This window comes from Cibotium barometz, chromosome 45 (assembly GCF_041138505.1).
Source record: "Cibotium barometz isolate CiBa-2024 chromosome 45, ASM4113850v1, whole genome shotgun sequence".
NCBI lineage: Eukaryota > Viridiplantae > Streptophyta > Polypodiopsida > Cyatheales > Cibotiaceae > Cibotium > Cibotium barometz.
The window spans coordinates 8,611,111-8,635,251 of record NC_141090.1 but is presented as its reverse complement, the minus strand read 5'-3'; the positions used below and the strand labels follow the sequence as shown (position 1 = coordinate 8,635,251).

Here is a 24,141-nt window from a genome sequence, read left to right as displayed (position 1 = left end):
GTCTATATGCCACTTCCGAGAAGCGGCGGCCACTACCCGAATCCTCTGAAAGGTGCACTTTGCAACCAAAGGCGACTCCACCTCCACTCGCTGGAGTCTGCCCTCATCCTGAATCTCATAGTAGAGGCAACTGCCATCCTCAGTGCAAGCTCTGACAGCAATCAGGATCTCCAACTGTGTAAAGGCTCCCATCCACCGTGGGGTCACTGGCTCGAGAGGCGTGAACCACTCCTCTGTGAGTGCCGCCTGAATATCATCTCTCATAATCAACCCCCCTCTGAAGTGACTCAGCCTCTCCACCTGTATCTCCTCTGGGAGACTGCAGAAGGCCTGCCAGTCTCCAAAACTACGAGCTGGGCCTGCCGCTAAAGGCCCCCAGGCTAAACGAGGCCGAGAACCCAGCATATGACCCTGCTCTGTGCGAACCGCTGGACTCTAGATGAGCGGCTGTCTGGCCCGCTCCTCAACACAAGAAGGAGGTCGCTGAGAGAGCCCCGGTCTCAGCAGCTCCCAAGCTCTCAGGATACTCAAAGCAAATCTGTCCTCCCATCCTCTACTGAGGCATGTCCTCCTCATCTCTATGAAGATCCAGCGAATCTGTGGTGCCCAAGTGCCCCCTGCTGGGGGCGCCCGAGCCTGCAGCCGCTGCAAGAGGAGCTCTTTCCAAGGCTCAGCGCCTGGAAGCAACCCCCGAACAATAAGCTTCCCCAATAAGGCTCTGCTCTGATCGACTGGATCTATAATACCCAAACCTCCCTGAGCCAGCGGAAGTGTAATAACTACCCATGCAACCTTTGCCCGAGCTGATTGACCATCCCGCCCAGACCACAGAAAGTTCCTGATCAGCCTCTGTACCTGGCTGATGCAAGAGCTCGAGAAGATCCAGCAAGACGTAATGTACCACATGGTCGCTAACAGCACCTGATTTGCCACCACCACCCTCCCAGCCAAGGATAGTCGAGCTGTACTCCAATACAAAAGCTTCTTCCGAATGCTCAGAAGAAGCGGGGCAATCTGCTGCTCAGGTGACAAATCTAGGCCAATCTGGCATCCCAAATACCGCACTGCTGTGCCTGGAGGAATCCATCTAAAACCGGGGTCCGGGCTCCATGCCGGAGTGGGAGCACTACTGATCCAAAAGGCCACTGTCTTGCGCCAATTGATCAATGCTCCCGAAGCTGCACTAAAAACCTGGAGCGACTGCTCTGTCCGAAGAAGATTGGCCTCTTGGCCATGCAAAAATAAGCCCGTGTCGTCTGCAAACTCAGCATCAAGCAGGTCCTCCCCCCGGACTGGGAGCTGTAGTCCTCTCAAACCAACCTCCTCTGCCGTCAAATACATGCTCATAGCCTCCGCAAAGAAGAGAAAAAGAAAGGGGGCGAGAGGACACCCCTGACGGACTGATCTGGTCAGCTCAAAACTCGGCCCCCGTCCTCCTGCAATCAACACCTGGCTGCGAGCTGTGGAATACAGAGCTGCCACCCCTCTGATCCATCCTGGCTCAAAGCCCAGGCGAAGCATAGTGCCCTCTAAGAAACCCCAATCAACTCTATCGTATGCCTTCTCAAAATCCAGAAGCATCACGACCAAGTCCTCGCCAAGAAATCTAGCTCTGGCCGTCGCCTCCCAGAAAGTAAAGATGTTGTCAAGGATACTGCGCTCCTTGACAAATCCTGTCTGAGTAGCATGAATCAACTCCCCCAGGAAGGGCTGGATCCTCAAACTCAAGGCCTTTGCTAAGACCTTGTAGACAGTATTGAGGATCGTAATAGGCCTCCAATGCCGAATATCATCTGATACTCCCTCCCCCTTGGGGATAAGATAGATCAAGCCCTCTGAAAAGCTCTGCGGCATCACCCTTGTGTCCAAAACATGCTAAAAGCCCCTGCGGAGGCCTGGCCCCAAAAGGTCCCAATAGCGCATAAAAAAGGCCGGCGTCAGTCCGTCCTCCCCTGGGCAACTATGTCGAGGCAGGACCCTCAAGGCCTCGGCAAGCTCAATCTCTGAAAGAGGCGCGCCAAGAACTGAGCGCATACGATCTGTGACCCTCCTCTGCACATGGGCCCACACAGTCTGTCTGCAAGCATCTCTGTCCTCAGTGGCTGGCTTCGCTGAAAGTAGGTCTCTATAAAATGCAGTGGCAATGGCTCTGATCTCCTCGGGCTCAGTAGCTACCGAACCATCCGGTCTACCAAGCTGACGGACTCCTGCCCGAGCATGGCGGGGTCCAGTGATCTCAAAAAACTCACTAGTCACTCTATCACCAAGCTGCGTCCACTGAGAGGCCTGACGACGATAGTAAAACTCATGTCTCTGCTCCTCGGCCTCTCTAACCTCTTGGCGTGCCTGGCTCAGCTGGGCCGCCAACCACTCACATGCACGCTGCTGCTCCTGGAGGCGCTGTAACGAGGCAAGGCTGCGTCTCAGCCGATGCTCCCTCTCGCGAATCTCTCCCAACCGTGTCAAAGCTGCAGCGTGCAGAAAAGAGCTAAGCTCGATGAGTCCCTGGGCACACTGGCCTGCTGCATCCTGGTCAGAGCACTGACTATCATGCCATATCCTCTCAATGTCCTCAGCGAGACTGGGATCTGTAAGTACCCTCTCTGGGATCCTCAACTGCAAGCTGGGCTCCCGTGTCCTCTCCTCCCATGTCAGGATAACTGGTGCATGATCTGAAAATGAGGTGCCAGCGAGAATGCCGACGGAGCCCCCTCGCTCCCCTAACCAGTCGCCCACATAAAAGCGATCAATCCGTGATAGATTAGTCCCTCCCTGTCGGCGATCCGACCGAGAGAAACTAAGATTGTCCTGAGAACGGGAGAAGGCCCCATGCTGCCATGCATCAGTGATCCTCAGTGTCATGCAAAACCGGTCCCAAGCTGCAAGCTCCGTGCCGTGCACAGTAACATGACTGCCTCCCACCCTATCGGCCGGGTCCTCAAGCATGTTGAAGTCTCCCCTGACACACCAATGTGCGGCCTCTGGCAATGCATCCGTAACCTGGGTCCAGAACTTTGCTCTGGCACTAGCATGATTAGGCGCATAGACGTTGAGCACGCCCAATAGCTCATCATGCATCCTCAGAATGACATACTGTGCTCTACCAGGCACAATGATCCCTCGATCCACAATGGCCTGCCGCCATACATCTGCAATGACCATGCAAACTCCTCCCTGTCCACCCAAAGGACCAAACCCTGCAGACCAAAAGGTATCCCATCTACCAGGCATCACCGAACCATATCTCCGGATCCTGCTCTCACCCAAGTGGTGCTCCTGCATCATCAAGATATCAATGCTGCCACCAACCAGGCATCTTTGAAGCTCCTGCCTCAAGCAACCTCGATAGCGTATAAAATGTGCTCCGCCCAGGCCCTGTACATTCCATGAGATGATCCTCATGGATGACCTGCTGAGGTAGATGCTGTCTCAGCCGTGCGGCGGGCCTTCGCAAGCGGCTTGGATGGAGAGTAGTCGCCATCCGAGCGGCTGCGAATCTGCCCACCCGGTGTATTGCAAGAATCACGGATCAGGCGCCAGTGGGGGCTGTGGCCCATGGCGACTGCCTTCCGCTCTGCCAGAGCAACCTCGTGTATACATACATATCCAGGGTCGCGTGCTAAGTCTGCCACTATACGCACGACCAAATGACGAATCCCTGAGGCATCCACACTCCCGGGATCCAGGAAAAAATGAGCCAACTCCCAGAGCCGGCCTATCACATCTGTCACCTCCAGGTCGCTCACATGATTAGAAAACTCAACTGCCTGAGTCTTCAAAGTGCTAAGAGCGAGCTCTAGAGTCCACTCCCGATCGCAAGGGCCACAGAGAGGGAACGAGAAGGCCACTGCTGAATCAAGTGCCTCCTCCCCGCGGGCCGGAGGTATCACTACATGAACTCGGATGGGTGCTGGCTCATGGGGGCCCTCTGCTCCAAAAAGCCGAGTGAAGGCGTAACCGAAAGCCTCCGATCGCTGTCTAACACCGAGGCGACTCAGCCGACTGCGGATAGATGATATCCGTGAAGCCCGAATCGGCATGGTAGGTCTCCTCTGTGGTGCTCGAGCGAGGTCGGTGCTTAGCGCCCTCCGGACTGCGGGCGAGCGCCAGGGGACTGCCAATGTCTCCCGGGAAGGCGAGGCGGGTGGGGGGGGGGAGGAGGGGGGGCGAGGGGGGCGGAGAGGGAGCCGCTGCCGAGACCGGAGCGGGGGCGGGAGGAGGCGAAGGTGGAAGCGAGGCAGTGGGAGGAGATGGGGGTGGGGGGGGTGAAGGAGGGGGTGCTGGCATCTCCTGGTCCTCAGTCGCTGCAGGGGTCTCCTCCTGGAGGGGAGCAAAGCTGTTCCTCACGGGAACCCAGTGAGGCTGAGACTGTGGCTGCTGCTGCAGCGGTCTCTGTGCGTGCTGCTGTGACTGTCTCCCTCAGCGGCGCCCCTGTCCAGGCTGCCACTCCGAGGTCTCTGTGGCCTGAGCAGGTGTCCCGGAGGCAGCCTGCTGTGCCGCATCTGTGGGCGGGCCATCAGGGGCCTGCTGCTGTGGTGAGGGTCGAGGTCTCCTGCGAGGGCAGGCCTTGGCCAGATGGCCGACCTGCCTGCATATGAAGCACTGGTTCGGGAGCCCCGAGAACTCCACTCTCTGATCAATCCATCCCCCCCCTATCCTAGGTAGCTGAATGACCTTAGGAAAGGAGGAGATGTCAAACACCAAAACTCTGACGGAGGGTAGCCCAGCTGCTCTGGCCACCACTGAAGCTGCTGTGGGGCCAGTCTCGAGTACCGAGCCCACCAATGCTCCTAGCCGAGAGAGAAGCGGAAGATACTCCCGGCGGAGTCCAGGAAAGCAAACTGTAACATGAAAAAGGCGCTCTCCCTGCTCAGCCGCTGCTGGATCAAAGCCATGCTGCCAAGGTCTGAAGAAAGCCCGAGCACCCCTGATGTCAAGGGGACTCATGGCAAGGACCTTGGCCACACTCTGGGCGGTCTCGAACTCGATCTGATAATGTCCCCGGCCCAGTAGCTGTACGTCCAGGATCTTGCCCACATCTGCAAGAAGGCGGGCCTGGAGAAGATCCCGGATCTCCCCTCTGCTGGGGCGAGTGCCGACTATACGGCATATGGTGGAATGGGCCTGAAGGCGTTCCACCTCTGCGGTGAGGCTCGCTTCCTCTTCCGGCGAAAGAGAAAGCCTGATGGGGGTGTCCTCGGGGGCGGGCGAGGGGGCTGCGGATGAGTCCCTCTGAGGCGAGGCGGGAGGAGTCTCCATCAGAGTCTGAAGCTCAGGCGTAGGCGAGGCGAAAGCGGAAATCCTGCAAGAAACGGGCTGCACACAGAGAGGCGGAAGACCGGAGAAAAAAAGGAAAAGCAAAACCCCCTGGGGGGCGGAAGACAGCACGAAAAGGGAGGGGGGGTAAAAATGGCGAAGGAGAAGCCCGGGGGGGGTGGGAGGGGGGGGCGGCAGCTGCGCGAATGTGGGGCGGGGTGGAAAATGCTGGCGGAGGGGGGGGGTCGGGGCGCTGCAGAGGCGAGGTGGACGCGAAGAAGGGGGTGGGGCGAGGAGGCAGGGGGGGGGGCGAGAGGGCGATGAGGGTGCGCAGCAGCGAGGGAGGGGGGGCTCAGCAGGCGAAGGGGGGCAAGAAAGAAGACGGCGTGCAGAGCAACGAGGGAGGGGGGCGCAGGGACTACAGCAGGCGGGGGGGGGGGGGGGGGGGGGGGGGGGGCAAGAGCAAGCGCAATGGCGGGGGGGGCGTTGGTGTGCAGTACGCGCAAGCAGGGACGGGAGCGCAGCTTCAGCGAGCTCAACTATTTCTTTCTTTCTCCTTCTCTATTGTATCGAGCTTAGTTTTGGTTAGTGTTAATCATATATTAAAGTCTTTCCATTGCATCACTCATGTGACATTGATATTAGAGCATCCCAGGTAGAGTTTGTACATGCACGATTAGGAAAGGGTTTCTTTATTTTGTATCAAATTAGCCCTTGGAACAATGTTTTCAGTCTCAATTTCACTGTGCAAAGTAAAAAACCAAATTAGGGTTTCGTTTTTTTTGCATTTCCCATTAGCTTTGTGCATGTGCGTTAGCTCCAGCTAGATAATCCAATGCAATGCAAATATGAAGACAAGTTACGTAAACAAAAGTGTGCCGGAGTAGATTGTCGATGGAGGAGAGTCAAAATAGCTTGGCCTCTAGTTCATACAACGCGAGGAAAGTGAACATGAAACTATTGTTCCGAGACTATGCACAAACATGCGCTCTTGTACTAGAGCCTGGCTCACTCCCTCACAGAGACCGTGGTGTAGGCCTTTTAGGTATGAGTACACAACTAGGTACAGGTACACAAATAGATAAAGGTACATGAACATGTACGAGTACACGATAACCAATAGCAAGTACTCAAACAGGTATCCTCGGAGCTGATTCATCGCAAGTACAATTGGTACAGTAGGTATAGGGGGATATTCCGCATATATCACTGTGTACAGCCAATACAAGTGGTACTTATGGTGGCGAGATTGTCCATTCATTAAATGCACTGCCCCTTATTCAACTAGGTCTGATTATTGCTCCTTAAACCTGAGGTTTAGGGAGATTGTCCATTCAAGTACAGCGGATACAAGTGGTACTTATGGTGGCGAGATTGTCCATTCATTAAATGCATTGCCCCTTATTTAACTAGGTCTGATTATTCCTCCTTAAACCTAAGGTTTGGGAATGGCCTAGAGGACTATGGGTCACGTGAGCAGAGTATGGGAGTTTCAAAGACTTGAAGCTTTGAAGATTTGAAGACTTACCTTCAACAATTTGTTTGAAACTTGTTTTCATTTGCATAATGTATTGTGCAACTTGGTGATTGTGAGCACCCACGAGCTTGTCCTAGAAATACTGCTTTTGGTAATAAAATACCTTTCTTTTTTTCCCGCGGGGGGGGGGGGGGGGGGGGGGGGGGGGGAGGGGGGGGGAGTCAATCTTCGGTCGTCCCGAGCATGGTGTTGATGGTCTTGATGCCTCTCTTGGCACATTCTAGTGCCTTGTTCATGGTGATGTGTTATTTAAGTATGGCTAATATTGCGTTGTTCATTTAGGTGATTAGAGAAGTTAATGGTTTAAGTAATATGAGATATGGTCTCTAGGTTCTTTTGGTTTTACCTGTATTTCGACTTTGCCTTCATTAACTAGCTTTTATACAGCGTGTGTTAAATTTTTTGATGTGTAAGCGGACCCACTTAGTTTTAGTTGTTTTGTTGTTCTAGCCAATAAACTTCTGATGGTCTAACATCCATCTTTTCTTGATCAGGCATGTGAAGGATGCTGTTAAAGCTGTTAAGAAACGGCTTCGGAACAAGAATCCAAAGGTTCAACTACTGGCTCTCACGGTATGATTCAGTTGATTTTAGCATTTTGTGCTAGGCTTAATGTAGAACACTTGTTCATACATGCTAGGTTTTTCAGAGATAGAAAAGTGCGCGTCTTAATCACACATACAACACATAGAAGAGTTTTAAACTACTGATCTGTGTTACGTACAAGAAAAAAGGTATTACAACTGTACTCAAATACAAAAGATGCCTGAGAATGAAGACGTCAGTTCTCAGCCCACACTGCTTGACCAGCTCTACTGTAGTCTGAACAAAGACGCTTTGTAGGCTTTGATTGTTGAGAGGAATGCATATGAGTTTGACGAATATGCTACGCACGTATATGTTGGTAAAATAGTTGTAGGCCTGTTCACGACTTGTCATGTCAGCATGCCACATCATCAATTGCCACGTGGCAATTGGGTGTGTCCACGATGCGCCCCCACTAGCTGCATCCACATTTGTTGCTGTTTTTGACTTCCATAAGCCAGCCACGTGGATGGTAGGGTTTTCACAAATCACTTGATCATTAATGCAATTAAACACTTAAATTGGCCACAACCTTAAACATATGCCACTTAATTCCACAAAACTGTAAAAGAGAGATGTGCATATCTGACACCATATAGAGGCCGGAATGGGTCATACCCCTGACCTCCCCCCTCCCCCCACCTTTAACGCAATAAGCATGCTTACCTTTACCCTCACACGCTTGACAATTGATTAGCTTCTCCTATAAGTTGTCTTTGTTGCTATTACTGATAATTTTTAATTTTTTCTTAAAAGAATAAAACATTGTAATGTAAATATGATAGAAGTTCAATTCTTAAACTTAAATCTAAACTATGAATTTGAATCATAATTTTATTCATAATGTAAATATGATAGAAGATCCATTTCTTAAATCTAAACTATGAATTTGAATCATAATTTTAATCATAATCATAAACTTAATTATGATTATTCTACTAGATTAAGCTATTTTCATTATTCCTCTTTTTCCAAATTGATAGAGTTCTTTCCCATTTATAATCAATTAAAGTAATTTTTAACTACTTATAAATAATCTAAAAGAATTAACCATTATTTTGTTAACTTAAAAGCATAAAAATACCATTTTCTTATTCTCTAGCTTAACAAGCTGAGAGTTTGATTTTGAATTAAGAATTTATCAATGAGAAGCATTCTTTTGCTACAGAATTAGCCATAGGAATAACTATTCTTTTTGAGAGAGGATATGATGGATATACAGCCCATGATTATGCTAACATGGTTAAAATAATACAAGAGATGGAGCCCACTTTTTTTGAGCAAGTGCTTAGAAATAAGAAATGGGAAGATGCCATGAAATGAGAAGATGGTAGCATTGGATGCAAATGCAATATGGGAGTTAGTATCTTTGCCTAAGAAGCACATGCTCAAGATTTATCCATATAGAATCATGAATAATTCATATTCACGGGCTGCCATAAAAAAAAGCCCCAAAATATCGTGAATGTGTGTAAACCACCTCTTCCCGTGGGGGTACTGATCTTCCCATCACCACTGGTCTTCAAGATGCCATACGGGATAGAAAAACTTAGCTGCAAATAATGCTTCCACATACCATAAATCCAAAATACCGGTGAAATACGAACTCGAGCATAAAGCCAGTGTAGAATAGTCGAGACTGTCAAAATGCACAGCGGAAGACTAATGCATGTAGGAGACGCATCACCATCGTGCACCACGAACACCCCCAACGGGCACTGCAACATCCCTCCACCGGGCTCCCATCTCCCGGTGAGCTACCTCCCAAAACATCGGCCGGAGGAGATGACTATGACAAGGTGCCACTCTAGCCTATATATGGCTCTTCAACTTCCCATGCTTCCACTTATGGGATAATCCAAGGCACCTTCTAGCCATAGATCACACGCTCGAAATCGCCAACCTTCCAACACCCTCCCTCGATTCGAGCTCCGCAAGCCACCAAGGCGCGAGGGGGTCGCCCAGGACCACACCCTTGAGCCGCCCAGGACCACACACGCCCGGGCTTTGATACCATGTCAGAATGCGCAGCGGAAGACTAACACACATAGGAGACGCATCACCATCGAGCACCACGAACATCCCCAACGGGCACTGCAGCATCCCTCCACCGGGCTCCCATCCCTCCACCGGGCTCCCATCTCCCGGTGAGTTGCCTCCCAAAACACTGGCCGAAGGAGATGACTATGACAAGGTGCCACTCTAGCCTATATATGGCTCTTCAACTTCCCATGCTTCCACTTATGGGATAATCCAACGCACCTTCTAGCCATAGATCACATGCTCGAAATTGTCAACCTTCCAACAAAGACAACTTTAGGCACCATGAACAAGTCGGGCAGCAGCACCACGGGCCACCAAAACAGGTTTGGGCAGCACCAATAGAGATGGTACAAGTACATAATTTGGAACAATAGGCACATGGGCTGATACAACGGGTACATAGGTTGGTACAACAAGTATAGTGGTTGGTACAATGGTGGTACAACAAGTACAATGGTTGGTATAGCAAGTGCAGTGGTTGGTAAAGCAAATACAGTGGTTGGTAAAGCAAGTGTAGTGGCAAGTACACTTGATATAGTAAGAATACTGCCATATAAAAGCTAGAGAGGTAGAGTATCCTCTTGTAGAGGAATGTGAAGTAGTGTAGAGACTCTCCATATAGTGTTGTAGACATTAGGATCTTTTCTCAAAGACCGCCATTTTGCTTTCTCATCAGGATAGCGTCTCACTTGATGCCTAAGGGCCTCCAACTCAGACCTTACATCAATAGAATTTGTTTGAGCAGTTCCAACAGTCCCTTTTGCATATGCCCTCTCCTGCTTAAGAAGAGTGTGAGTAGTTCCAACAGATTCTTCTGCACATGCCCTCTCTTGCTCAAGAGGCTCAGTGTGTGTGCTCATGCTATTTGTTCTTTATGCTTAGCCAAATTTGTGTATGCCCAAAAATCGTCCTTTCTCAAGCAGAGAAAGAAATTGTTGCTCTGATACTGATGTCACAGGCGGGCTCGTGAATATAGAAAGTAATTGCCAAAACACAGCATACATTCAGCATCCAGCACATCATAGGCATATTCCAATACATCTGTCACAAGTATCAAAAACAAATACACCTTGAAAAACACCAACAGATAATCTTGCACATGACACTGCACTAGGGGCTGAAGCTGGGCAAGCCGCCCCGCCCCTACCCCCCCTACACCCCCCCCCCTCTCGGTATCTTTATTACCAATAGAGTATTCTCTTGTACAAGATGTGGGTGCCCAGGAGATCACACTCCTCTTCCAGCACCAGATTTATCCAAATCAGTGAAATACAACAAAGAAAACATGCCCTCGGTCACCAACCCATGGCAAAGTAGTCGCCAACTGCTCTCTTGATTATCTCGGGGCACTCGTTAGGCCCACCCGAGTGCTAGTTTGGTGATCACACCCTCTAGCTTAGAGCTGTCCACACAGCTGTTCGCAGAACCAGCTATGTTTCAAGCTTCCTAGACACCCGAAGGTTCCACCAGATCATACATGAGTTCACCAAGCTCACCCGGAACAACATCCTTTCTGTTTTCATAACTGAAAACAACCTGCTTGCTGCACAGACAGTCCTGAACAGGCCCAAAACAATCCAGGACAGCACTTTGGACAAATCGTTTAGCAGCCGGAGAGCAGAGTAGTAGCCAGGCACATCCTGTATGTGTTCCGACCAATGATCTCCTTGATATCTCCCGGAATTATGGTGAAAACAGTACAGCCAGCCTGTAGAGAGGTAGGAGAAGGTGTCGAGACCAGCCCTAGAGAACTCAGTATGCAAGCAGACTAGTTGTCTGCGGCCTGAAAGCAACTTGACCAGTAGAGAAGAAGAGAAAAACCCTAGATGACAAAAACCCTAGATGACCAGCCCCATAGTAGTTGTTTATGAAGACTTCCAGTTCCTTAACACATGTAAAAGCACAGCTCCTTAACACATGTAAAAGCAGTCGACTAGCTTCATGACTCCTGTGTATGCTGTCAAGCAGCCCTATGCTCTCTCTTGAAGCAGTCAACCAACTCTCTTGCCTTTTTGGCTCCCACTTGTATATCTATATGCCTAACAAGTAACCCTGCCTTGTCCAACACACTAGGCTCCGAGAAAAGCAACTCGTGGGCTTCAAAAATACCTCCCCAGCTTCTTTTAGCAATTCGTGGGCTTCAAAATACCTCCCAAGATTCTTTTAGCAACTCGTGAGATTTAAACCATGTGCCCGGGTGCCCATCACTAATAAATGGCCTCGATACATTATTAAAGTCCAGCCCGATGTGAACTCTCTTATAACTTGTAAGTTTGGCTGCCCAAACTTTAATGAGTTTGAACCTGCAACCATAAACTTTAGTAAACAATGGAATAATATTTAAATAGGGTTAAGTGTGCACACTTACCACCTGTAAAACACATAAAATCACCACCTTAGTCCCAAACAAGTGTGCATGCACATGTCCATGGGGTGTCCAGGTGTCCCATATGCTTGTGGACATTCATAGGCAAAATACCAGGCAATGTCCAGGCAACAAAAGAAGTCACACATGCAAGTGCATTTCACAGGCAAATGCTTGTGTGTAATGATTTGGATTAAATCTCCCAACTTGCCATCTTTTACACCAAAATAGTTGTGACCATGGGCACGGGCCATGGAGGATCCAAGTACTTATCTCACCAGAGCAATTGCCCTTCCATGAGTTCAGATAACTAAACAGGGTTACCACCCTTCCATGAGTTCTCATACTCACCAGGTTACCACCCTTCCATGAGTTCACATAACTCACCAGGGTTACCACCCTTCCATGAGTTCACATACTCACTCATTAGGGTTACGACCCTTCCATGAGTCCCTCATGCTCCTGGATACTTCCAAGACAACATCCTGGAAATCTATCCGCAACAACAAGAGATACTTCTCTGACTTTCTGTACATTCCAGATTTGGCATTTAACCTTTTGTCAGTGAGTGCTCTTACAGTCCAAGGTGCGGAGGTGATCTTCTCTCGTTATGAGATTACGATTTGTGATAAGGAGACTGGTAGCAACTTGGCTCTTGGAATCCAAGATAGTGATCTGTACAAGTTGACCGCTCTGCTTTCTTCTGGTTCTTTTGCTCTTTGGCATGCTCGGTTTGGCCATTTGAGCTATCAGCTTCTACAGCTAGCTTCGAAGGATGGGTTTGTTGAGGGTTTACCGACCATCAAGGCTCCATCTTTTGCTTGTTCCTCTTGTTTACAAGGGAAGCAACACAGAGCCGCATTTCCGAAGGAGGCGACACACAGATCTTCGACATCTTTTTCTCTTGTTCATGCAAACTTATGTGGTCCTATGAGTACCGCATCTTTGAGTAAGGCGTTGTATATGCTCGTGATGGTGGATGCCTTCTCCAGATATACCTGGGTTTTCTTTCTAAAGACCAAGGATGAGGCTTTTCAGCACTTTTGTGATTGGAGAGTTGTGGTGGAAAAAGAGACCGGTTCCTTGGTCAAGGCTCTCAGGACCGACAGAGGGGGTGAGTTTACATCCCTGTAGTTCAGCAATATTGTAAGACCCATGGCATTCGGAGATAGCTTACTACAACATATACTCCATCACAGAATGGAGTTGCAGAGAGGAAGAATAGGACCATTATGGAGATGGCATGTGCCATGCTTGAGCATTCTTCATTACCTCGACGTTTCTGGGCTGAGGCGGCATCTACTGCTTTCTACATTCAGAACAGATGTCCTATTGCTGCTCTTCCAGATAAAACTCCATATGAGGCTTTCCATGGTAAGAAGCCCTTTGTTGTTCATTTCCGGATATGTGGGTACCAAAGGAGGATCGCTCCAAGTTGGACTCGAAGTCTTAGCGCATGACTTTTCTTGGATACAGTACTGTGTCCAAGGCATATCGTCTTTATGATCCTTCGGCCGGCAAAGTTGTTGTGAGCCGTGATGTGGTGTTCGACGAGACTCCTACAGCTTCAGAGGGGGGTGCTGAGCTTCTTCTTCCCCCACCTGTTTCGCTGCCTCCTTCTCCTCCCTCAGCTTCTGTTACACCTCCAGCTGTGGATTCTCAGTCAGATGATGATGACTCTGCTCCTCCTCCAGCAAGTTCGAGCAGATCTGTGCCTGGATGGTACTATCAGACAGTTCGTGATTCTGGGTTACGTGAGCTTCCTATGGTTCTCTTCGGCGATCTTCCAGAGTTAAAGGGAAACAAATTCATGAGGGCAACATGTTCTTATGTCCTCTATCATTCATGTTCCTTTTGATCCCACTTTTGTGGACGAGGCTTTTTGACATGAGCCTTGGCGTCGTGCTATGCAGGTAGAGTTGGATGCTATTGAGCGGAATGGCACTTGGATTTTGGTGCCTAGGCCACTGCAGCGTAAGGTGATTGGTGTGCAGTGGATCTTCAAATCGAAGTTTCGAGCTGATGGCAGCTTGGACAAGCACAAGGCGAGGTTGGTTGCCAAGGGTTTTGCTTAGCGCCTTGGAGTCGACTTCGCTAAGACCTTTGCTCTGACGGCCCGGATGACTACCCTTCGCACCGTTCTTGCTCTTGCAGGACATCATAGATGGCTGTTTTCCAGATGGACGGCAAGTTGGCTTTCCTGAATGGAGAGCTCTTTGAATCTCCCATAGAAGGTGAAGAAGAAGAAGCAACATGTAAAGCAGCTTGTTGATATTTGATGATGAACAAGGCTTCATACCTCACTGAAAAGGCAGAAACTGACTCTCCTTCCTTTTGGAAAATCTGATCCAATTACAATAGTAAAGCATTTGGTGACTCCACTGTCCCAAATCTCTCCTTTATTGCTTTGGTCAAACCTTTCCTAATCATTCTTGGATTCCTCTGGCAAAGCCTCATGCCAAGTTAAGGCCACACCCTCCAAGAAATCTGGAAGTATTTTTGCCCTCTCCTTCATAGACCAACCCGTCAGCGGCATGCTCGGTTAAACTCTCGGAGATAACTCCCTGGGTCTTCTCCTTCCGATCCTTGGAACACCGGAATGTTGAACATCTTGCACCAAAAGATGAGTAGCAACAAGGGAAATTTACTTATTTCAAAATAACTTTCCTTTAATCATGCGAGACCTTGAGGTTAAAATAGCATAATTCTAAGTAAAATCTGCCCGCCGCCTCCACCAAAAGAGATGTGACACAAAGTTAGAGTTTTGACTTCGGTCACTTCTTAGAATCAAAACACACTTGTATGAAACCTCACAGCCTCCTCACCTCCCTTTCTCTCCCTAGGTTAAGATAAAGATAGACACATCAAAGGTGAGATCATAATTCATGGAAGGAAAGATGAAAGGCTCCGGAGAAGCAAGAATTTCTGCCAGTCTTGCAGCTCCAAACAAGAGGGCAATTCTTTGTTGGAAGAAAATCTTCCGACTCAGAATTATGTGAACGAAAACATACGGGGAATGTTGGTAAGGTTCATCCGTTCGAATTGGGCGATTTGGACGGAACATATTAAAGTAAAAGAATATAGCAATCACTTATACAAGAGGATAAGACACATGAGATTAGGACCCCTAAGGTTTATGTTGATTAGCCGCTCCATCCTGTACCATACTGGGGGTATAAAATGGTATACATCAATGAAGGGGGTGTCCACAGCTCCTTGAAGAACATGCCTGGGTCTGCTCTGGAGCGAGTCAGTCGCTCCGCACCCTCTCTGTGGAACTGAGCTCTGATCTCTGTCATCTCTCTCTGGTATAGGCGTGGTGTCCGAAAGCCAAGTGTCCTCTGTCTCTTGCGGGCTCTGAGTGTCTCTGCTCTCTGGAGAGTAATTCCCTGCTGTGTAGGGGTTGGGAGTGGGGTGGATCTCTGAAAAAATGTAGTAATCTATGTCTGTCGTCCCCCCTCTGGAGCTGTCTGAGCTTGTAATGATGTCTCTCTGTGACGCTGTATGTCTAGAATGAATCTCCCCTGTATGCGCTGGTCTGTTGCCTCAAAGAGCTGGCGTAGGGAATGTGGCTCTCTGAATAAAATGGGATATCTCTCTCTGATGGCTGTATATGCTCTGCATCTGCATACATAATGCTCCTCACTCTCCACCTCCTCTCTGCATAATCTGCATACCCTCTCGTCTCGGGGGATCCGTGCTACTCTGCCAGTCTTGATCTCCAGTCGATGTGATGAGACTCTAAGCTGACCAATAGCTACTTGGGAGCCGTGTGGTAAAAAGCTCTCCATGTATCTAGGCCTCTCTATAAATCCATCATCAGTGATACTCATGAAGTGATCTCTCTAATAGTACATCTTCGATGGAAGAGGCTGTGTAGGCGATATCCATGTCTCTCGTGTATAGAGCTGCCATAGGTCATGTCTTAATGCTCTGTTCCTCTCACTATGAGAGACGGATATGTGGTGCATCCGTGTCATACTGGAATGGTGGTAGATGATCCATGTCTAGGCCATGCTGTGAGAACCAATGTGTGACCTGTGCATACCATGATCCTCTGTCTCCTGCCTCAGCCAGCTGTCTAGATGCCTCAAAAGCTCTGTATGACAATCTGTCCTGTGGCATCTCTTTGAATCTGTCTAGCAGGCATATAGTCTGGAATATGGCCTCTACCATCATAGGAGGCGCAGCAAACTCTGCTCGGATAATGTCATGAGGTACTGACGGTTTGCTGCGTATCATGTGTGCCATCATGAGGGCCTGTGGTCTCTCTATCTGTATCTGTCGGGGTGGTCCTGGCCCTGAAAAAATCTGTTCATGGCTCGCTGGTGGGGTGGATCCTGGTGTGCTGTCCTGGCTCGTAGGAGAGCCTCTCAATGGCGTCTGAGCTCCAATAAGAAAAGCCCCAAACAGCTCTGATCCTCAAATTCCATCACATGTCGTAATGGTCCAAAACCCTCTCGGAAGAGACACCAATATCTCTCTCGTATCTCATAGTACACAATACATCGGCATATGTAGTTCTCTTTTGACTCCACTTCCTGGTGACATAGCTAACAAATGCGGTCTTTTGGCTTCATCCCCTCGTATTTGCTAGTCTCTACCCTCAGCTGATGTGATGAAGTGCGGATCTGTCCAATGGCACTGTGAATGCCATGTGTGAGAAAGAAAGATTGTATTAACGTGTCTCTCAGGCCAAAGAGAACTGGCCTATGAGACAAAACCATGTACAATGTTTGTGGTATCTCTGAGTATCGGATGGTGCTCAGTGCACAATACAACAACTGGAAGGAAACTGCTAGTGTGAGGTCGGGATGTATGTACATGTATAAGGATGGAGCACTACTGGGGTAAATGCACAACTATATGCCAGGGTGATACAACGATGCTCAATGCAGGCATGCTCCTAGTCAACTCCATTGTGTGGTGAGGGGGGGGGGGCGTGTAATATGTCATACATGTTAGCGCCAATTGTAATGATATGCAAGATGGCCGCCAGATCAATGGGTCCCGATTGTCCTCTCTTCTGTAGTCGCCTTTGGTGTCGTGCCCAAATGTCCCTGATCATATGTCAATGTCTGTGGGAAGGTCGGTATCTGGATGCCGCAATGCTCGAATCTCCTTTGCTCTCCTCAAAGTGACTCCTCGGCCCATCACTGTGGGATTTGGCATGGCTGTCCTCTGGAAGAAATCGGTCAGCTGAGTCTGTCGGATCTGGGCTCTTCTCTCTCCTGACTGGAGTAACTGCTCTCTGTGTTTGTATATCTCTAGTAAGAAGCACCCAAGTACTCGTTGGTCTGATATCTGCAGGATGGATTGGAAAGAAATGTCTGCTCCTTTGAAGAGAGTAGGGTAGGTGGCTCTGATCCCATCATAATATGGACATTTGCATACAAAGTGTGACTCGCTCTCCACATCCTCTCTGCATAAGCTGCATAATCTCTCCTCCCGCGGGATGCGGGCTGCTCGTCTAGCCTTAATCTCCAGGGGGTGTGATGAAACTCGGAGCTGTCCAATCACTACTCTCAGAGCATGTGGAAGATATAGATCCATGTAGCGCGGTCTCTGAATGAAATCATCATAAGTCAGCATCAAGAAATGATCTCTGTAGTATGCCATCTTCGTATGAAGAGGCTGTGATGGTGTCACCCATGTGCGCATGATATGTCTCTGAATCAGCTCTTGCCTGATGACTCTATTCCTCTTAGTGTGTGAGGGGGAGAGGTGTGGGGCATGTAGGTCATACTGGGTAGGTGGTAATCGGTCCATATCATACCCAAAACTTTGGAGCCACTGGACTACCTGTGTATACCATGAGTGACTGTCCCTTGATTCTGCAAGCTGCCTGAATGCCTCAAAAGCAATGCGCGGGAGTCGGTCCACCGGCATGTGACTAAGAGAGAGAGAGAGAGAGAAAGAAAGAAAGAAAGAAAGATATATTAACGTCTACGAGAGGCCAAAGTCGGCCTATGAGAGAAAAAAAAATAATACAACTGTGTTCTTCCGGTCATCGGAAGAAAAGGAAAAGAAAGAAAAGAAAAAGTGTGCATGTGTCTTGGATACAACTGTGAATCATCATGGATCGGTGGAGCCCATATACAAACAATATAAAGGGGGGTGGGGATGTGGATGGAGTGCTAAGGCAAGATGCATCTCTATATGCTGAAGGGGTAGTACAAGCATGCTATGCAGATCTATGTCTAACTCCATCCAGTTTCATAAGAGGGATATAAGATATCATACATCGCCAATGCTGAGGCTGTGAGTGGCGTGAACATGTACCCTGAGTCTGAATGAAAGCGAGTTAGCCTCTCCTGTGTCTCCATCTGGTGTGTCTCATCCGGATAGCTGCTATCTCTCGGTGACAGAGTCGGGGTGCTCTGTGTCCAGTCTGTCTAGGTCTCCTCTTGGCTCTCAATTCCTCTGCTCTCTGTGCGGTCACCCCACGTGGTACATCAGCTGGCACTGGCATAGCTCTCTGGAAGAAATCTGTGAGCTGGGACTGTCTCCCACCCCTAGTGGGAGCGGGTGTCTGGAGGAGTCTCTCTCGAGAACTATGAAGCTCTAGTAGTAGTTTGCCAAGCTGTCGCTGGTCCGAGGCCTCCATCAAGTGATGTAGTGAAGAGTGCTCCTCAAACAATCCTGCATAACTATCTCTGACCCCTTGGTGGGCTCTACATCTACATACAAAGTGATCCTAAGTCTCCACCTCCTCGCGGCACAATCTACATATCCGCTCGGCTCTGGGAACCCGTGCCGCTCTCCCAGCCTCTATCTCTAGTCGATGTGATGAGACTCGTAGCTATCCAATAGCAACGCGGGAGCTGTGTGGCATGTATACATCCATATGCCGCGGTCGCTGTATAAACCCATCCCCAGAGATGCTCATAAAGTGGTCTCTGTAATACAGCATCTTCGGTGGTAGTGGGCTCTCTGGTGCTGTCCACGTCTCCTGTATGTAGCGCTGCCATATGTCCCGTCTCATCACTCTGTTCCTCTCATTGAGAGAGAGGTAACCCCGTGGAGCAGATTGATCATACTGAAAAGGTGGCCACCGCTCAATGTCTATCCCATGATGTGAGAACCACTGTAGCATCTGTGCATACCAAGATCCAGTGTGTCTAGCCTGGGCCAGCTGTCTGGATGCCTCAAAAGCTCAGCGGGATAGAGAGAGAGAGAGAGAGAGAGAGAGAGAGAGAGAGAGAGAGAGAGAGAGAGAGAGAGAGATGAAATGATATATTAACGTCTTCAAAAGGCCAAAATGACCTATGAGAGAGAGAGAGAGAGAGAGAGAGAGAGAGAGAGAGAGGCTGGGTGGTCCGTGGGGGGTGCGCACAGAGAGTAGTGGGGGGGGGGGTGTGAGTGAGAGGGGGGTGAGAGCGAGAGAGAGAGGGGGGAGGGAGTTTGGTCGGTGGGGGGGGGTGAGAAGAGGGGGGTGACCACTGACAGGTGAGAGCTTGGTCGGTGAGGGGGGACGTGCGAGTCGGTGGAGAGTGACGCGAGGGGAGGGGGAAGGTGAGAGGGGGTGCAGCCTGATTAAAGGGAGCAGGGGCAGCGAAAGGGGGCGCAATGCGAGGGGCTGGTCGGTGGGGTGAGGAGAGGGGGGTGACGGGTGAGAGCTTGGTCGGTGAGGGGGGACCCAAGGCCCATATGATCATATCCGACGGCCAGCTTTACTTGAGGCTCCATTCACAAAGGGGGAGCTAGATGTCAGTGGGGAGTGATGCGAGGGGGGGAGGGGGGGGAGGGGAAGCGTGGGGGTCGGCGAAGCAAGGGGGCGAACGAGGGGGGCGGGGTGAGAGGGGAAGCGAGTGTGAGAGGGGTTAGCTGGGTATGCGAGTGAGTGGGGGGAGTCGCGTGAGGGGGTCGGTGAGGTGTGCGCCCGGGGGGGGGGGGGTCGGTGAGAGGTCGGTGAGTAGGAAAGCGAGGGGGGTCGGGTGAGAGGGGGGTTTGCGCACGAGAGAGTGAGGGGTGGGTGGAGGCTCCCACACCCAGACAAGCCAGGATTACACACCCATCATCCATCACTGCTCACATAAGCCACAGTTGCGACCTCGCTAGCCCTGCCATCAGCGCTAGCATGACCCACACTCGAAAATGCTTGCAGCACACCGTCCAAGACTTATGTGTCTTTCCTCTGTGCCGTTTGCTATTGGGTGGTGACAAGCGGGCATTAATGAACTGATTAGGCTTGGGTTGAAGCTGGTCACCTCAATCGCCAATCAATTGGACCAGCCTCGGTTGCCACCGTGGGACTGAGCGATGGTGAGAGGGAGAGGGTGGGGTTGGGTGAGAGGGGGAGCGGTGAGGAAGAGTGGGGGTGGAGGGGGTCCGGTGAGTGCTGCGACGACCAGAGGGGGGGGGTGGCACGACACGAGAGAGTGAGAGGGGGGGTTGGGTCGGTGGTTAGGGACCTAAGCAGAAGTTGAAGCACTACTGGTTGGGGTCACTATGTAGTCTTCGGCGAAGGGATTAAGCAAGGTGGCACCTTGCTTAAGTTGTTGCATAAGTCGGAGGCCTTTGAGTAGTAACACTCCTTGTTCTCACGGCCCGCCTTTGAGCAATATTTCTTGGTGGTACAATGACTTGGAAGATGGCCTTGGGAACTACATACCGCGCACCATGGACTTGTCTTGGGATCTTTGGCCTTGAGCTGCTCAATCTCCTTCCTCAGCGTTGCCACAGCCTCGTCTTCCTGTTGTGACCTTTTGAAAATTTTAAGCTCTTTCTTGAGCTTGGCGAGCTCATTCATGGAAGCAGATGTAGAAGCTACGGCTGGGGCTAGAAGAACCGTTAAAGGAGCCGAAGAGTTGACAGGGATAAGTGGGGACCAAGAGGTAATATGCTCTGCCATGAGGCGAGTATTCTCCAGTTGTGTAGGTCTGTCTTGGAAGTCTTGCCTTGGGGTGGAAAAGTCTCTCTCATCTTCATCGCCGTTTGAGTAGGAAGTGCGTGAAGCACCCACTGTTGTAGCATGTAGTTTCTAGGATCTTGGGATAGCTGAGCAACCAAAACTTTAGCTCTTGTGACAAGTTGGGTCACTGACTCCCCCGCCTTCATGGAGAGTTGGTTGAGCTCTTGAGTAATGAGTTTGAAGTAGTTCCCTGGCTGAAAGGTAGCCAAGAACTAAGCCTAAGGGTGGTCCAATCTGGGAAGTGGTTGGCGGGGAATTGGCTGTACCACCGGTCTGCACGTACTTCCAGCGTTGTCGGGAACAAGACCAAGCGTGCATCATCTCGGTTGAGCCCTCTTGAGTCACACATAGCAAGGGACCGCCACACATGGTCTTCCGCATCTTCAGTGATGGAACCTTTGAAGGTTGATAGTTTAACTTGCATGCGGTTAAGGACAGTAGCCGATGGCTCTGGCCCTGGAGCTGCCATAGGGTTAAAAGAGGAAGGAAGAGTAAGGGAATGAGGAAGAACCCTATGATGACTAGTTCAAAGAGGAGAACAAAGGGGTGAATCACCTCCAGAAGCTGTAGTCTTGGGGGGCGTACACAATACTCCTCTCACCAGGAACCAAAATCACCAAAAAAGAAAAGTTTTTTTTTTTGAGACTATCGAGGAGAGTCCCACTGTGATCGCCAAATTTTATCTAAAGTGTGGTTGACTCCGCCGGTCCTTGCTAGGGAACTCGAGGACTACTGACACAAACACTAGGGTTGGGGGCGTGGATCCTCTTAGGGAAGTATACCCGCCAAGGATGAGTCGACCTCACTGGCTAGACATGCAAGACCTATGCTCTACACTGTCTACCGTGCTCTCCGACCACCACCACCTAGCACCGTAGTATCCCTACGGGCCTCTCACACACACCACAGTCACCACTCACCACTCACTCACCTCACTCACATAGAGAGAGAGACAAAACACCACAAGAGCATAACACTGTATATCAAAATGCCGAAAGAATGATACAAGAGAGACTGTGCTCCAATAGAGGATGCGCTACAAGAGAGAATGTGCTACCACAGCCAAAATGTCCTCGCAGAGAGAATGTGGTACCCGAGAGAGAATGTAGTATAGGGTGGAGAGAGTGCTCCCCTTAACTCCTCCTTGGGTGTCCTCCTCCTTGAAGTCCCAACCCTCATCATGTAGTGTAGAGGGGAGATCTTCCGTCGGGAAAAGGGAGATGGTGCTCAAGAGGATCTCGCCCTGCCTTGGAAAAGGGGGAGAGTGGTCGGAGATGTCGGAGGGCAACGGCAGTCGGGGCGGTCGGAAGGCACCGGCGGTCGGGGGTGTCTGAGGGCACCGGCGGTGATGGCGGTTAGAGTGGTTGGAGAGCACTGGCGGTGACAGCGGTTGGAGCGTTCGGAGGTGATGGTGGGAGGCTCCTAGTGGAGTGTGGAGGACCTGGCTTCCTGTCCACAGAGGTCTCCTTTTGGACGGCAACCATGCCTCTGTGAGAGAGGCTTCTTCTTGTTCCACCTTGGACCAACATTCGACTATTTCCATGGCGTTTATGGCTAGGGCATTGGTATTGGCATCAGCATTGGCATGAGCATGGAAGGCTTTGATTCCTTCATCTCAGCCCTGTGTTAGTCCTATGATTTTCTCCATCTTCTCATGTAGAGTTTTGAGACTTGCATTTTCCTTCTTGTGATGCTCCTCCTATAGTGAAAAAAGTTTGTTTTACGCTGGCAAACACATTGGGCGGCCCATGATGCGGGGGGTGCGCCCTGTGACTCAGAGAAAAGGGTGAAATTGGTGTGGAACAGATGACAGTCTCCACTGGGTTCGAATATTGCTACCAAGATCTAATATGGGGTTGCGAGGGATCTGGGTTTGCTGTGAGGCAGCTGGAACGGGTGGGGGAGTTGAGGAAGAGGCTTGGCGGGGGGCCGCCGCTGGTGTGGGGGGGGTTGGTGAAGGCGGAGGATGCTCTGCGGGAGGGGTTGGCGGACAGAGAAGATTCAGCAGATGTGCTGAAAATGAACTTGAAAGTGTTGTTTGAGATGAGCCATTGACATTATATGGATACACCGATACAGGGATATTAAAGGAGCAAAGTTTAAAGAACTTGTTAAACAAAGTGGGTCGCACAAGCTGTGGTGGGTGCTTCTTTAAATGGAATAGAGGAATTATGGAACAGCAACATCCAGAGAACTTTTAGCTATTACGGTTAAGTTTTGCCAGTTTGAAATTCCAAATGCCAGGTGAAATGTATAAGTATGCACCTTGTAGTTGAAGTTTTGCCAGTTTGAAATGCCAAATGCCAGGTGAAATGTATAAGTATGCACCTTCTAGTTTGCTTTCAGATTTTGTACTACTGTATGGTCATCATTTTCAAGTTTCTTTCCAGTTTGGATGTCCAGGTTGACTGCTGTTATGTTGCTTTGGCAGGTTCTAGAGACATTGATAAAAAATTGTGGTGACATTGTTCATCATCAGGTTGCTGCAAAAGATGTTCTGCATGAAATGGTGAAAATATGCAAAAAGAATGTAAGGCTATCTAGGACCAAATCATTATAACGATTTTACTTCTGATCATTTAGATTAAACAACATGAGTTCACTATGCATTGAAAGACATTCCTAGTTTATGTCCACACACTAGTACTTTGATGATTTTTACTGCCACAGTTTGAATACTTCTCGTTGTCCTTCTGTGCCTGCCATTGCTGTCTTGGTGTTTTTGTAGAAGTTTTATGGTTACTGTTGGGTGCTGGACTCACACACTCACACACACAAACCTGCACATTAGGGTTAGGTGCAAGGTTGAGAAGCTCACACACAGAAATGAGAGAGAGAGAGAGTGAGCCAAAAGTGTGGTATCCACAAAATGCAAGTCAACCCTTGCATGTGTGCCACATCCATATAATATAGAACTACAAAATATTATATGTGTCCTTTCACACTTGATGTCCAAGGGGAAAAACCACATGGGAAAAAGTGCCCTTGGTTAAGCCTTGTTCACACATAGCACTACCATAAGTGAGCATATGCCTACAAATCCCCCCTGTAGTGGAAGTGTGAACCTGTACAAGGTAGCAGATCACTCTCTGTATGAGAGTAAGCCCAAAGCTTTGCGGAAAGCTTCAAACTTTTCTCGAGGTAAAGCCTTTGTGAATAGATCTGCAACATTATCCTGTGTAGGGCAATAAGATAAACTGATCTCCCCTGCATGTAGCCTCCTCTGACATAGTGATAATGAATCTCTATGTGCTTGGTACGTGCATGAAATACTGGATTTCGTGCCACGGCCATAGCACTCTGGCTATCAGTGAGAATGGTGGTGGGTGTCTGCTGACACTCACGAAGATCAGCCAATAGTCTCCTCAACCATACACAATCTACTGTAGCTGTAAAGACTGCTCTGTACTCAGCCTCACAAGTAGATGTAGCAACAGTGGG

General features: G+C 49.6%; 1 protein-coding gene across 4 annotated transcripts in view; it reads left to right on the top strand.

The window, feature by feature from the left end:
• Positions 1 to 24,141, top strand: part of LOC147612387 (TOM1-like protein 8) — a 156,500-nt gene that overhangs the window by 22,593 nt on the left and 109,766 nt on the right. For all 4 annotated transcript variants that reach the window (XM_086783003.1, XM_086783007.1, XM_086783005.1 and 1 more), the window contains exons 3-4: positions 7,288 to 7,366; positions 23,132 to 23,230. In XM_086783003.1, coding sequence (XP_086639129.1) covers positions 7,288 to 7,366; positions 23,132 to 23,230 — 178 coding nt within the window. The remainder of the gene's footprint in view (positions 1 to 7,287; positions 7,367 to 23,131; positions 23,231 to 24,141) is intronic.